Here is a 16944-nt window from a genome sequence, read left to right on the forward strand (position 1 = left end):
TCACGTCCAGTATAAGCCCCTTATTTATCTCCATACTTACAGATCTCATCAGTATGGAGGGTGGTTTCTTTTTTGGTGGAATAGTCTTCTTGAAGCTGATGCTGGGCCAACTACAAACGCTGAATATTCATAATCGCCACTGTTGATGCAGATGGTACTTTGTTAGGCTTTTTATGCACCAGTTTCAAGCAGCTTGTGATTATTTCACCAACATGTTACAATAATGATGCCCATTCACCTCCTTATCAGCTTGCCAACATACAACACTTTGGGAAGAGTACATTTCCTAAGGTAAAGGAAAACATTATTTATTCCTACATTTCATGCAATAATCCTGGGTATTATGCCTGTTTTACTAAACCTTAAATATATCAAGAGGTTATCACAGGATACTACAACAGTTTTCATTTATCAGTAATATCACCTGGTCTTATTTTTCGGATTAGATAATTTGATAAATTAATATCCAGTGAATATTAGCAGATTGATTAATAAACTTACCTCAGTGGTCTTGATTGTTTATGATGTATTGGTAAATTGTATAATATTTGTCTGTAATAAAGGAAAAGTGATATTTTTTTAATTTGTCAGTATTCAATAATGAAAAACTGCACAAAGTTTCAAGTTTACTCCAAAAACTACTCTCGGATAAGTGAGAACAAAGAGTTTTGTTGTTGCTAGGATATATATAAACTATTATGGCGACAGACAATTATAACAAAGCAATGATCACAACTTTTGTTGTTGCTAGGATATATATAAACTATTATGGCGACAGACAATAACAAAGCGATGATCACAGTCTCACAACTTGTGGTTTCTTCCGGGTTCCAGAAAACCAGTCGCAAATGCAAAGAGTGAATGGAAAAAGACGGTGTACATTGCTTATAAGTCCTCGAGTGTTACGGAAGCTGTCTAAAAATGTTTTCTAAAAATGAGTTTCTTTATTATTAACATATTCGGACCAGTTAGTCGACATCGGAGTAGTATGTGTAGTATCTAACCATTTCTCAGGCATTCTCAATTAATTTGGTAAGTCTGGTTGACTTTAGATGACTGTCCGAAACTGGCAAACGTTTTTGAAATATTCAGCGTTGGCAGACTAGGGGGTACTGTTTATTGTTATCACTATAACTACAATAGATTTATAGTCAATTATAAAAAAAAAAAATTCCACTTTCATGTCAATAGTATAACAGAACACGGCTGGGGTCAAACTATATGTGATATATAAATTCTATTTTCCGCTGAAATTTTCCATTTGTAGGACATCTACTGATCCACGGTTTTCTTGTTCTTGGACAAATTGTACTTCACTGGTGTTTATTTTCTGCAGTTTTCTGTTCTCGCCCGGTGTTGTTGTGACCCATTGCTGCAAACTGTGTCTTTGCTACTATTTGATCATGGTTGAATTCTTGCCGCATTGGACAATACTTCAACACGAGGCTGTGGTAGACTTCAAGCTGGCAAGTATGGTAAATGTTTTATTTCTCTTAATATAATTATGGTATTGGGAATGACTTTCTCCATTGCTACATATGATCAACTTCTTCTTTCGTTCTTTTTTTCTGTCGGTAAAACTGGTGAATAGACGTAACTTGTTACCTTCTCTCTTAGAAATACATGACAATTACATATATGGTGCAAAGGAGACTTAAATCGCTCAAGCAGGTCAGGAACACCACCACAGATGACTAACTTAAATGAACTTTTTATGGCGTCAACTTCTCACAATCTTTCTTCTTACTGTGTTCCAATTTTTTCACAAAACTATTTGAGAAGTGCCAACTGATGTCATATTTCAGGGTATTCTATTTCTACCATAGATCTGATTTGTATGTGTCTATCGATTGTCTACCGGTTTAAGTATACTATAGTATAGTTGTCTGATGCATCAAGTTGTTAGTAGCATACTTACAGAAAACTGCAAGTTAAGAAGATTGGCTAAGGCCTTGATGTGCTTATAGGTTTCTCCATTGTATAATATTGCAGCGGATGCAAGAATATCAACACATTCCTCCAACTAAAAGAGCAACTAATATTCAACCTGGTATTTTTTTAGATTTTATTTTACATTCTTTTTGAATGTTTTTCTGGGTTTAAACAATGTGAGTTGGCTGGAGCCTTCATCCCTTGTCTATTTCTTAGACTAGATACCCCCCTCCCCCCACGCTCATAGGGAGTGAGTACAGTTGTTACAACTGTAGCATTGATGGTCTTTTTTTTAATCTGACGAGCAGTACCAACTCGAAGAAGTGTTATTTCCTTGATTTGTGTACTTGGATTCATATTTAAAAATGGTTCTTGCTGGTATGACTTAACTGTTGCATCACTGATCAAATAACTTTTTCCAACAAGTAATTGATGCACCGAAAGTCTGCAGGCAAATATTGATTGCCATGACTGCTATGTATTTATCTTGCCGTTCTAACTGTGGTTTGGCTTTATATGTGCCAGTTTCAGTGTCAGCTTTAATTGTAACACATATCTGTTTCAATAAGTTCAGCGAATCAAGTTCATCGAGTTTAAATGTTGGTGATGAATCCATATCCACTTTATAAGAGAAATTTAAAGACTAATATTTTTATTCTACTAGACCCCCATATATAAGAATTTCGCCTTCTTCACTATTGGCCTTTGATGGTTTCAACCTGACTTTTGTGACACACACAGCTTTTCTTTCAAGTGTTGCCTTTTGCAAATGGTACTCATGTAAGTTTGGATTGAAGGAATCTCCTCTTACAGATGAATGAATGGTATTTTGCAAGGTAAACTGTAAAACTTTGCCTCTAATTTCTGCTCTTAAAATATAGCCACTTGCATCTTGCAAGCAAGATTTTCCTGACGTTGGTGGGGGTGCCGAAGGAATTGGTTGAAATAAGCCAAAAGTTCAATGCTATGGAGAGTAAGCTTCAAGTATATCCAGATAAAGGTAATAAAGCACCATTTCATATGTAAGTATTCAGTAAGCATTGTAATTGTGTGATGTTTGGAACTGGTTAATACATTGTTAGGCCAAGTTGCTCCCCGAATAACATAATCTGTTAAATAAAGACTTATAATAAAATATACTGTTGACTTGTTTATATATAAGTAACTAACCCTGGTAGCCCTGACATACCACAATTGTGGCCTTAGATTGAGGAGACCACGTGACCAATCAACCTTTTGGACTCAAACAAAGTCATGCATGTAGATGGATTATGCCAAATTTCATGTCAATCGGTTTGCAACTTTATGAGAAGGTTTTTGATGAATTTAGCCTCGTTTTCAATAAAAACAAAATGGCGGCAAAAGTCACGTGACCTATAATGTTCTTTACTTCATTAAGTATAGGCATAAACTAGTCAAAATATCTGCTTTCGGTTTTCACTAATTCCAAGATGGCGACCAAATAAATGGACTGGTCAAGTATATAGTATAGTATATAGCGTCTACTAACCTACATCTACTAAGAAGTTTCATAGCGACCAGCCATGTTGTTCATGAGAAGAAGAGATTTTAATGATAAAAAATGCAGTCAGTCAGCATTTCCTTTAAATGGACATAACAGAAAAAGTCGTGTGATCGCTGAAATTTTCATTGGCGATATTTATTTGCACTTAGGCAGTACCATGTACAGTGAAATAATTGAAAACCCTAGACCCTCAGAAAAGGGTGATTACCCCCCGGTCGAATTTTGACCCTTGATAGCGGCCATGACAGTTCAAATTACAACCAATCAGCACAAGTTTGAAAACATTCTGTTCAGCCATTTTCTCAAACGAGCTGTGACACTAAATGAAAATCACAGAATAACTACACAAAATTTTATTTCAAAAACTTCGCTGAAATTATGTACAGAAATGTTTACAGATTATCGATGACTACTGTAAAATGCCAAAGACTATTTTACGATTATGGTTACTCCTCCAAATAGTGGCTGCTTTACTGAAGTAGAGAGTTCAACACCTTTTGAGATTACTTTTTTCTCAGTCTTTTACTCTTGACAGAGAGCTTAAACCATGTTCACAAACTGAGAAAAATATATTGACTAAGCTGTCTAATGTACAACACCAATTACACAAATTGAAAAATATTACCAGCTGTCAAAACTGGTACGACCAGAGCTATTTTTGAAGCAGCTTCTGTGGTGTCTATTGCTGATAATTTCAAGATGCCCTTGAAATCAACTGATAGGCGCTTTGCCATACTGCACAATGAGTAAGAAGAGTAAAAATAGCTAAATAATGTTATTTTTTAACTGTTATAAATTGTATAATATAACGCCTCTTTCCAATAAGTGTTAATTATCACATATTTGTGTGATATCTGGCGCAGTCCTTGGAAGTGAACATGTTAAAACTCGCCAATAATAGTAAGTGTGTTGTCATCTAGTCGCTTCATATAATTATCATGCATCAGTAATCAAGTTATAATTTAAAACTATTAGATATTTAAAAAAAAAAAAAAGTATGTTTGAGTTATAAGAAAACAAACAATACAAACATTCATTCCTGAACCACCTCCCCAAGTTTGTTTCAGGATTTACAGACCATTTAATACAAATACCATTCTGATCTCTTGAAGTCTTCACAGTCTGGGATCTAAAAATGCTCTTGTATTCTTTATCTGGTTCCTGATGCTGATACAATCTATCGCAGCTTTCTGTAAAATGTATTGAGAAACTGGAAAAGTCAAGACAACTCATAATGTCAGACTCTGAATGTGGTGTAATCCCTATAGTTGTCCCATAAGGCATTGCTTTGAGCATGCGCAGTTCCGATACTTGTAATATGGCATATTGTTCGTCCAGTTATCTGTTTAGTATTGACTCGTAGCTATCCTAACACGACACTGAACCATGCAATGGTTGGCAACAGTTAATATACATTAGGTTAAAAAAACAGTATGTGCCATATTTGTATATTTGAGTCGAGTTGCAACGCCAGATTTGGCTCCCACGGTCACTGCCAAATCAAGCTAGCCTGCGTCGAAGCAAAACAATAATTTCCGCACAAAATGAGGTTGTTGCATTGGTCAATGTGTCTGCTTTTCCTTCAGGTACCTGAGTAAGCAAAAATAGATGGAAATACCAGTTACATCACTCATGAAGATTGATGATTCGATTGCTGGCTGGGATATATAGCTATATTTAGTGCTCTTTTCTATATGTCTACACTTGCGATTCTCAATTTCGATATGTGAAATCACATCGCTGCTGTGGACAGCGACGGCTGACAGAATATTTTGGTTCTGCGGCTCTCTTGACACGGGCAACTAATTTTTAGATTACTTTTTTTTTACTATTCTGACGTTTACCTGATCGCATTTTGTAAATACCTGTAAGTAAGTAAATGGACCGGGACATAGACATTGACTCTGAAGGCACCAGAGATATCGTACAACATTAATGAACAAAATTTACATTACAATCTTATGCCAAAGAACACAGTATACAAGAACTGTCCACGATATACTGCAAAGTGGAAATAATATACCTATTTGACCGTTGTTGATTTTTGTACTAAATTCCAGGAACACAAAACAAACAACTGACAACAATCGACACAAAAAAAAAAAAACTCACCACAGTCACTATAGTCACATCAGTAAGAAATATATACGGTGAACCTCGTGGTTAATGTAAGTACAAAATAAATGTCAATGAATACAATATTTATGAAAACAAATCTTGCAGCCTCCATAGACAAGCCCTAATAATATTGTAAAACCGTCAGTTGTGAACTGAACTTTAAATCTCATTAGGATTCCCACATAAAGTTACACAGATAAAAAAAAGCATTATTGAGATAAGGAAAAATAATACTTTTTTGTCAAGGCTATATACTAAATACTCTTATTTTGAGGGTATTTTTGTGAGTGTACACGAATGCATTAAAATATGTATACCCATTAAAATTATCAAAACTTAAAATGTGTGTGAGAGTGATTTTGGATTTGTTGAAAAATTGTGACATTGTCTAATTGGTTGTGGTAATTGCAGAGTTAGTTTATAAAATAGTGAAAAAAATTCGCAAATATTACTGACGCAAGAGAAGCCCATTGCGAAGTGTCTTGTATTTTTTCTAAAAAATGTTACTTTCCTTCATTCCGTGGGTGTTTGATCATGCCACAATCAAAGAGTGATCTCTGTCTCGCCATGTTTTTTTCAATGTACTAAATATAGGTCATATGTCAAATATGCTCAATCAAAACGTTGCTTACAATCCAACTTTTGGTTCAGCGAATCACAGGGCGCGTTTTAATCGTATTATTTCTATGAAATTTGGCATTATTCTTGGTCACTGTCATTAATTCTCTAACTTCCAGGTCACACTTAAGATTTTGCTGGCAGCCGGCTTCTAATGACAATCCTGGAACAGTTATGCCAACTTCAGGGAAGTCTTTGAGTTATGTTTGACTCTTGGTGTCAGTTACCTTCAAACAATTTCATGAAATTATTATCTTCCCTTCTGGCACATTCCGTACTCGCTGTAAGGGTTTGTAGATGTTACATCATCATGATAATACTGACTTAGAAAACGTTACAAGACCTTGTGGGTTAAACGTCCGTCTCAAAAGTAGCAGCTTCAATAAAGTAATAGTGTTATCAGTAACTGCAGTTGGTGTGTGCTGTATTGCTACAAACATTAATATTAAAATCGCATTGTTTGTTGATGGCATAATTGTTTCAAGGCAGTGTAGAACTCTGGCACTGGCATGGTTGTGTTATGGTAAATTTATTTTAAATTGTTTCAACAAATAAACACTAGCTGAGAGTAACCGAGTCAATTATTGGTAAATTATTTGAATGTCAGAATTTCTATTAAGCCACGTCTGACTAAAACCAATGATAGAATTGAAATAGTGTAAAATACTAGAATCATCAAAAGGTGCACTAATGTTTCTGACATATATATGATGACAATTACTCACTGCTGTTAAACTGGTCTAAGTTTTCACGGTTATAATTACTCGGTATCATGTCAGAAAATAAACATCCTTTTTTCCTATCCATCACAATCAAATAATGAATTCTATCAACCCATGCAAGTGTTCCGTCTTCTATTGTGAGCCTCAGTTTTAATCACTTGATTTTGCTCTTATATTTTAAAGAGTAAATCTTTTAATTTATATAATAATGGCTCATCCGACATTACATACATGTATGTCCAACTTCATTCATTTCATATAGGACAAAATGAACATCATCAAAGTGATTACTGACCAACTGTGCCTACTAAACCACGCTGGAATCCACTTCAGTATCAATATTCATATAATTCTCTTTATCAAAGGAAGAAGGCAGACATCCTTCTTTTTTAATATTACCATTGTCTTTCACAAGAGGACATATGCGTAGATACTGAAAACCTTCCTTTCTGTTGAACATCTGAAATAAAATGAGTAAACTTAACCCCTTTGCTCTAGTGAATTAATGGAATATCAAGTGCCAAAGGTCGTGTTTCTAAACTCTACAATATTTATTCGATCTATAATATTTATAATGAAACTCATGAATATACTCTTCCCCGATTTTCCTGCACGTTGTATATTCACAACTTTGTACTGAACAATCTTATTAAGAGGAATAAACAATATTATATTGGATAACTTAAAAACTTTGCAATTGAATTGATTATAACGTGGTGGTACACAATCTCTCAATTTCTTCACTGCACACATGCCAGTATCCCCTAGCCGCATACCACATGATAACTTTCATATTTTATCTGCAAAACTATCACCTTGCACCGCACTTTTGGGTTCTATCAGCCATTATATATCAACAGTATCAGAATTGAAGGCTTTACATTATCACAAAATAATGTTAAACCTCTATTTGCAAGTGAATTAATTTCAACAAAATATCAAAATTTTATGATGGTGATGATTACCCCAACCCCCACCCACCCACCCACCCTTATAAAAATGAAACTTTGATAAAACCTTCCCGATGCCTTCCTGGTACCTTCCGGGAACTAACCGGGAAGGTTCTCGCATAGAAAAGCTATGCAACAAAAACTAAGCAGCTTTATGCGGCTAGCTGCTTAGTTCTTGCATAGTGTTAATACTATGCGAGAAGGTGCCAACTATTTTCATACTATGCGAGAAGGTGCCAATAAAATCTGAATTATATGCGAGAAGGTGCCAACTATTTTAATACTATGCAAGAAGGTGCCAATAAAAGCATAACTCTATGCGAGAAGGTGCCAGCTATTTTAATACTATGCAAGAAGGTGCCAACTATTTTCATACTATGCGAGAAGGTGCCAATAAAATCTGAATTATATGCGAGAAGGTGCCAACTATTTTCATACTATGCGAGAAGGTGCCAATAAAATCTGAATTATATGCGAGAAGGTGCCAACACTTTTCATACTATGCGAGAAGGTGCCAGCTATTTTCATACTATGCGAGAAGGTGCCAATACATTCAGAGTTCTATGGGACAGTTATTTTTGTACTATACCGATAAAATCAGAAGTTATGCAATTCCACTCTAGCTTCCCACTTGCACAAGCACCCTTTGAACCATTTAAAGAGTAAAATAATCATCATCACAAATATGTGTTGCATTAATGATAAATTTTATTTAGACCTTTTAAAATTTACAGCAACAAAAACTGGATTTATTTTACAACAATAACTAATTATTCTTGACTACAGATTTGCTATAAATGTGTGTGCAACACTGGACTAAATGCAATTGCATTTATGAAATACACCCCTAGGTGTCTCGGGGGGAGGAGGGGTTGTTTCTATTATATTGTACAATTCTGAGAGACAGAAATAACTATATAGTACCAAAAGCCATGTTCAAATGTGATACACTTTTGAAATGCTTTATTTGAAACCATGGTTAATAATATAAAAATATTTTGTTTGGAAATTGATTTCAATTTGTTGTTTCAATTGTTGTTTCACACTTTCCCAAAAAATGATATTTACTTTGTGACAAATATTCAATTTATCTAAATTCCTTCCTGTGAATTTTGGTTTTGATACTACGAACAGAATTGTGTGTCCCTTAGAATCCAAATAAATACATGTGCACTGTATAGTTTAGACTGTCAACAGTTCTCGGGCCTAATAAAGAGTAACTTATTTTCAAACGCCTTGGGCGTTTTAACGAAATGCCGAAGGTTTTTCAAGCCAGAGCCGTAAGGCCCGAGAGACTTTTATAGCATGAAACGCCCTCATGGCATGACATTCCTGCTGAGACTTGTCACTCAAACTATGCCATACACCGATCAACCAATCATGAGAGAAACGAGTCACCAAGGAAGTAGTAGTAGTTGAGTGACAAGTCTCAACAGGAACGTCACCAGGCAATTTCCAGGTAATGTCGCATGAGGGCGTTACATGCTATAACAGTCTCTCGGCATTTCATTAAAAACACCTACAGCATTTGAAAATAAGTGATTCTTTATTAGGCCCGAGAACTGTATATGTATAGTTACTAAATACATTTTTGAAAATGATTGCACAAGTGATATGCAAGATATAATTCCAATTTTGAACAAATTATCTGTGAATCTAATCACACTCCACCATATTTCCAAATTCACATACATAACTAACATTGTTGACTGAAACATTTACACACAGACCTAAAATATTAATTTGAATCAGATCTATGTTCCTACTCACAGACTTGCACGGGTGTATGTGGCTCAGTGTAATGTTGAGGAATTTTCCAACCCAGCAAATGCAAGGATTTTTGATTGTTGTTCTGACTCAAGACGACATATGCATGCGAAAATTGATTTGACGGTGCAAACACAGTTTTGTTCATCCTTACACCAACAGTGAGGGATAGCAAAAAAGTCAACTAATCCAAATCGAACAATATTGTTTTGGCTGTCAAAATACTTAACACAGTAAGAGTTTCTAGCTTTCACTCGTGTGTAATCTCGTGAATGAATTACCTGACCATGAAGGAATATTCGACTATGGTACACCAATTTCTTTGGCCTCCAGCCAAGACAGTCTATATATAACCTTACACATGAGTTCATTAGACAAGTCCTTTGAATATCCACTGCCCAGTGGACGAACAAACTCATCATTCTGAACATTACCACATGGCTTCACAAAAGATACATTTTTGCACATTCCTTGAAGAAAGGATTGCTCCTTTGTATCTGAAACAGATTCAATCATTTTTGGAATTGTTTGCAGTATATTGACAGACCCAACAATCTGCAAGTCAACATGCTGAGTTCCATGGAATAACTTCAAAAGGTTGCCATTGAGGTTTTCAAATGGAAAACATGAATATGCCCAGAGAGGACCCAGATCTCGAACACACATTGGCAAATGGAGAAGAGAATGTAGGTTCAATGTAAAATGCTGGAGCCCATATAATGGTTCGAACATCAGAACAAAATAACGCAACAACAGTTCACTTTGTCTGATATCATCCTCAGTAATACTGTCTTTACAAAGAATAAATATGCCTTCAACAAAACTTGCATAATGATAAAAATACAGGGATGGTAGCAAGTCTGCCAAGATTGGGATTGAATAAAAAAACAGCCAGGATCTCATCTCAGATGCTTTCCAGTACTTGAAATGAGAACTGATCGCTCTTGGAATCCGAGAAATTACTGAAGGTGGTTTAATTTTCAAGAGCCGATCATCAATCAAATCAAGAGAACTGGTCAAGGAATACTCTTCTGAAGAATACAAAGAAGAAAACCATAAATTGTGCAAGCGTTTTGATATACCCATCAATGCTAAATGCATATAATCTATTGCTGTACTCCTAACGTTATCATAATGCCTACATCCCATTAAAAAAGAAGGGCCTTTAATTCCTTTTACAGGGGTTCCTGCAGCACTTGCTTCCATGGCATGTTTGAGGGATTCACTAGCCAATCGAGGGTTTCTGAGTGGGTTCTCCTTATCATATGGAAAGACGTGAACATGTCCACCTTTGCTAGTTTTGTGAGTTTCACCTGGCTGTAAGCATTTTGGACAACCAAAGTGCCCATTAAATTGCATGCAGTTCAGCATTAAACTTTTGGCAGGCAAATCAGCAGTTCCATAAAGAAGGAATGCTTTGATGTTTACAGTTTTCTTATTTATCAGAACATCAATACCAGTTGACTCAAGACTTTGTAAACTACGGTAAAGGGGGATAGAAAAACTTTCCATAAACGGCTTGTGTTCTCCAAACCACAACCCAGAGAAAATCACATTTTCTTTGAGTCTCCTGACCTTTGGGGGGAGCTCATTAATTGCCAAATACATCGGCCATATGGCATATTTAGAGCTTTTAAACACTGGCACTCCATCAGTATTCCACATAAATGATATATTGTATGGGTATTTGCTAGATAGTGGCCCATCCTTATCTGATAAGTTGGTATATAGCTGGCCATCATAAATATCTTCAATACAGTTTTCACCTTTTTTTAAGCGTGTAAATCTGTGTTTCAGTGAATTCACAAAGGACTGTCGGCCAAAAAGATTATGCAGCTGTGCTTCAATAGGAATTTCCAGGAAGTAGGATTTTGATTTCACAGCTGTCAGATCGCGGAGGCATAAGCTGTTTCCACACATGGCTTGATTTATATTAACAGGTGACAAATAATGTGAACAAAAGTAGTGCTTAACTAAAGGAGAATCAATTTTTGAGAAATACTTCTTGAAATTATAAAGGCTCTTTAAACCAGGATGTGTCCCAAGACAATGTAAACTAATCAATGTCAAGAGGTCTGTGAGTTGGGTTCCGCTGACAGAATGGTTAACTGTGTACATAAGAATTAGAAGCATGCTAACTGAAATCGACATATTATGACCTCTATAAATTGGCTTTTCTGATGTTTTATTTGTTCCAAGGCTTGCCTCACATCCATCAGTTTGTGGAGTTCTATCACCATCATCATCATGGGTGTCGACATGTAATTGAAGAGTGCAACATCTTTTCCAATATATCATGTTCAGGAAAATTATTAGTGTCAGTGGATTTATTATATTTTATTGGTCGTACGGCCCCTGAAGAGTTGACACGCCGTTTACGTCCATTAGCCAACTGTGAAAAACATTAAAAGCTTGATTAAACAATTCAAAACATTGATATTATGTAATCATCCTTAAAGTTTATTATACTGAACAATCGATGTTCTGTACGATTAAATATTAACTCTCACAGTCAAGGTGTTTATATGGCAATTACAATTTTTGTCTTCTTGTTACAAATTTCATAGCACCACTCATTTCGCCCAACTTCCCACCCACTTCCGCTTTTCAATCACTTTTTTTCGCTCGACTTTGCGATCGCTTGTTGAATTCGACCGGATAATTTCTGCTTTATTCTCGCTCGCTCGCTCGCTCGCTCGCACGCATTTAAAATTCAGACTACTAAAATAATTTTTCGAGGTTTACATGATTTAATGTTGTCTTTCCGGTTTTCATAGACGTTGAATAGCCGTCAAAAGTTCAAATACGCAATCTGACCCTTTGACCTAGATTTGACTTAGCCGTGGTTTCGCGGCGTTTTTGGTCCCGAAAGGTATTTTACTGCGTCTGTCACATCGTCCACTTGCACGGTTCGGATATTCCTTCGCCGGAACTGTCATGAATTTGTTTTCGCGTATCTGTTAACCGACTTAATTAGCTGATTATTAGCTGAATTGCTGTGTTATGTCTGTCATCGTTTAGGTCTATTTGAAGTTTTGGACGGAACTTGGCTCAGTGATTTGGAACTAATTACGAGATAATCGTCGCCATTTTGACAGTTTATATTCATAGTTATTAATGTAGTGAACGATTAATCAAAAGATATGACGTATTCAGTACTTAGTGTGATTGGCTTTATGATTGAAGGTTACGCCCTAGAGTCTTTTTACTGCTTTGTAATTGGTTAGAGTTTTGAAAATGAATAAAGAGAGTTTGAGTTGGTCTTGGCAAGTACTCCACGACAGACGCAGTCCTGGAGAGTCTTGGGGCGAGCCTTGACGCAGTCCAGTCTTGGGCGAGTCTTGGGTCAGCCTTGGATAGTCTTGGGGACTTTTCCCCAGGGCGCTGTGTCTGGTAGAGTGCTCGATTGACCGACTAAGACGAGAGCTGAAACGTATTTCGTTGTGTGTGTCTTATTTGACTGTAAAGTTAAAGTGACTTTCCCGATCCCGTACCTCAAGGGGACGAGATAGAGAGACGAGACGAGTTTCCCCCCTGACAAGTGTGGAGAACCCAGAGAGAAGAGAGATTTCCCCCTGATAGAACATTCACCTTGAAAATTCATGATGCGTCTGTCAATTATATACACATCATTACTGTGAAGCAAAATGGTAAAAATGGCAAAAAATGACACTGCCGACTTATATAACTGGTCAGAAAATAACAAAAATATGTAGATTTTCCTCAAGCAAAATACCTCCAAAGGTAAACTAAAACCTAATGTTCCCTCGACAGAAATATTGGTCAGTTTGTCTTCGTTGTAGTTTATTTTTCAACCATTTCTCACGATTTTCGCAACCTTAGTTAACGACAACGCCGCCATCTTAGAATACTAGTTTACGAGAATAAAGCCAAGTCTCGCAAAACGATTACGTAACTTCAAGATAGACAGGAGCTATAAACCACGGACAGACTTTAATTGGAATGTCTATGAACCGTGTCCCAGGCTGGTAAAAAAATGTTTGGAATGTCGAACGCCTTGGTTTCTACCTCCATGTCTAAACTAGGCTTAGAACGGGCGTTGTTTCTGTTGTATCTGTCATTCAATCAGCCGAGACAAGACAAACATTGATAGTAATTATGGGGATAATGTTCAGTAATTTGAGGGCTGACAACCCAAATAATTAAACCAGCCAATTAATGATGTAACAAAGCGTTGCAGTTGTCAATGAAGGGTAGTCGTACAATCCCAACTCCGGTGTTGACTCACGTAGTCTTCAAAGTTATTCACTCGAGAAACTTTGGCATATTTTGAAAAAGAGGTACGATTAGACCTCAGTTCAAAAAAAAATAGTCTGAGATATACTCATGTCCACGGCAAATCTGTTTTCTTTGCAAGTTGGGAAAATAGATAAAGCAGACTAGGGTCGATGATTTTCAGTGCCGAAGAATAGAATAAAATATTGCTTTATTACAACGTTAAAGAAAAATTGACATTTCTTTTTTGGTTTCTACACATGTAGAAGGTAATAAAGCTAAAAACAAAACAAGAAGTGTGACAAACAAACAAGAAAGAATATGATTTTCAAATTGTTAGTCGATTAGTAACCAAATATTAATGGCTACAACTAAATTTCTTTTTTTCTGAAGCCCAACAAAATAATTATGCAATGTAAGCTCTGATTTTCGCGGTATGTAGTCGAAAACATTTGATCGAGCTCAGCCAATGATCGTGACTTAATTTTGAAAATGTAATGTCGAATTTTACCTACTTGGCTATGGCATCGTTATTTTTTGGAATAAACCAACATTGTTTCTCTGCTCTCTGTCCAAACAAGTTAGCAATGCCTTTTTCACGTAATTGTCTCCATAATCATCATTGAAAGAAGCAAGTGGCCCTGGGTACAAACGGAACACACAGTCCCACTCCATCAGCATGTCGTGGAACACTGCTAAATTCACAGACTATTTTTTACCATGAAACTATTGGTTTCTCTCAACTTATCCACAGGCACACTTCCATCCTACATTTAGAACGTTCTTGAACGATAACACAATTAATATTAACTATTATTAAATTCTATTTTCAGAATTTAACATTAAAACAACCATTTCGACCAGTGGATTGGGCGAGCGGTCGGCGTTTTCAATAAGCGAGCAGTGGTAAAAAGGCGATTAAAATTCGGCCGTTTTCCGGTCGGAAAAGACCGTGCGGCTGGAAGTTAAGCGATAAGTGGTTGATTGAAAAGCGATAAAAAGTTGGGTGAAATGAGTACTATACTTGTATACCAAACATCGCAGCACTACTTATATTTGTAAATGGGATGATAATAAACTTGTTTAGAAAATACTAGTGTAGTTAAACTTACCTAGTCTTTTATCAATAGATAGTTCAAGTAATAACAGTTTCTAACTAAGACCTTGACTGGGCTGGTCTGAAGCGAGATTTTTTTTCTTTCGAAAAAAAATAAAAATTGCTTGTTAGCACGGCCAGAAGCACCTAAAATGTCTCACAGATTTACACAAACGGTGACGTACGCGCTCTTTGATTCATATTTTATATTTTGATGTACCAACAGTCTGAAAATAAAAAAAGTAATATTTATATTGAACAGTCAAATGTATTTGAGCTGGAAACAAATTTGAAATATTATTTAACCTATTTTAGCAACAACTAAATAACAATACTATGTGTAGATTTTACGGTTACGTAAACTGTCAATGTAACATCGAAGTACAGTTACTGGATTGTAAAGCGGGAACTGTATATATAGCCGTCTGCTTGGTACAGCTTTTAGAACCAAGTTTAGTGATAAAATCAGCAAAAATATTGGTGCGTTATTCTTGTATACATTCACGAAAATGTTGCATATAATCTCACAATAAGTTAAAAACCAAATCAGCATGGCCTTAATGCTATAGGAAAAAAATGCAGACGTTTGTACTCACCCTGTAGGAGCCAAGTTTTGACGTTCTAATCCTGCGTATTTACCCGGAACCTGACGTCATTGGCACCTGTCGGCACGTACGCATTGGCGTAAACACGCGCTGTTAAACCTTGTAGCAAACTGAAAACGAGGCATTGACGTCAGCATTTTTGGCATTCGGCGGCAATTCCGAATTCCTTCACGATTTATAGGTCGGTGTACATGTACATTTTGTGATAATGGGTTTTAACCTAGAATCTGATCACCCAGATGTAAAGAAATCGCTGAAATTGATAAAGAGTCCGGGAACAGACTTTGCATGTGTTTTTTGGACGATAGATAAGCAGTTTGGGGTGATACCCAGGAAGGATTGTTTGCACCATGAAGACAGTTTAGAAGACCTTCTGTTTGGCGATGCCTTCCAGGCAATGTACGGAAAAGAGAAGTACGATGCGGTTTTTGTAACGCATGGTAAGGTGATTTTTTATATTCTGATTTTAATTATTACAGTTTTTGTACAACGATAAAAACCTGAATAATATCTACATCGTTTGTTTTTGTGTTGAATTAGTGAATAGTAACAGTTTTATGCAATCTGTATTATTTCTCGTTTATTTTTAGATAGCAATATAATTATTTGTAGATTATATGTTTGGTAATCTGTTTTACCATACTAGTCCGACTTAGCACCTATGCTCAACTAAGCGCCCATCCTACTTTCGGGGAATTCTATTTTGGGATAAAGTTTGTCTTAGCGCCCTACCCTTCTAAATTATGACTGCCTAGACATCGTTTGACTTTTCCGAATACCAGTACCCAAATTTATATAATACAGCGTAAATATCGACTGCTGCCAATGCGAAAACAACATATACTCTTCGACGATGACCTGTTAAAATTCCAGTTTACCTTTCAATATTTTTTAATTACAATTTGTTTCTACATCGTGCCATTTTTCGTCAAAATCAATTTCAACAGATCGTACTTCGACATCGCTTCTTCGAGGCTTCTTCATTGCCTTACCGAAATGCCTTCGGGAATTCCCGGAGAATTTCGTCGGTACAACCCATCATTCTGATTGGTTAATAACAGACTTGACCTATCAGGTCAACAGACGTTGTTGTAGGTCAAATCCCCTGGTCAAATCGAGAGTTGGAGTACGATCGAACACATTCGACAACGAGGTGATAAAGAGCTTGCCTTCGACTGTTCTCCCTCAGACTAATAATTTTTACATCGTAAATAACATTGGAATATTAAAATGTGCGTTTTTGTGTTACCATTTCTGTTTCTTCATTGTACAAGTGTTGTGTAAATCAATGACGTCTAAACTAATTTCAAAATTTTATTATTGACTGAACTAAAATTGTCATTTGTTTAATTTTCCGAAGGCGTCATGTAATAGA

The 16944-nt window shown here is 36.2% G+C and overlaps 1 protein-coding gene across 1 annotated transcript; it reads right to left on the reverse strand.

Moving 5' to 3' along the window:
* Positions 1 to 9935: 9935 nt before the first annotated feature.
* On the reverse strand, positions 9936 to 11930 carry LOC144344828 (uncharacterized). Its single transcript, XM_085503943.1, has one exon. The coding sequence runs from the start codon at positions 11928 to 11930 to the stop codon at positions 9936 to 9938; it is 1995 nt and encodes a 664-aa protein (XP_085360069.1).
* Positions 11931 to 16944: the final 5014 nt, after the last annotated feature.

Source organism: Saccoglossus kowalevskii, chromosome 9 (assembly GCF_978046115.1).
Source record: "Saccoglossus kowalevskii chromosome 9, keSacKowa6.1, whole genome shotgun sequence".
NCBI classification, from domain to species: domain Eukaryota; kingdom Metazoa; phylum Hemichordata; class Enteropneusta; family Harrimaniidae; genus Saccoglossus; species Saccoglossus kowalevskii.

Bases quoted from the DNA above. Each gene is read 5' to 3' on its own strand.
- LOC144344828 (XM_085503943.1), bottom strand. From the start codon at position 11,930: ATGATATATTGGAAAAGATGTTGCACTCTTCAATTACATGTCGACACC.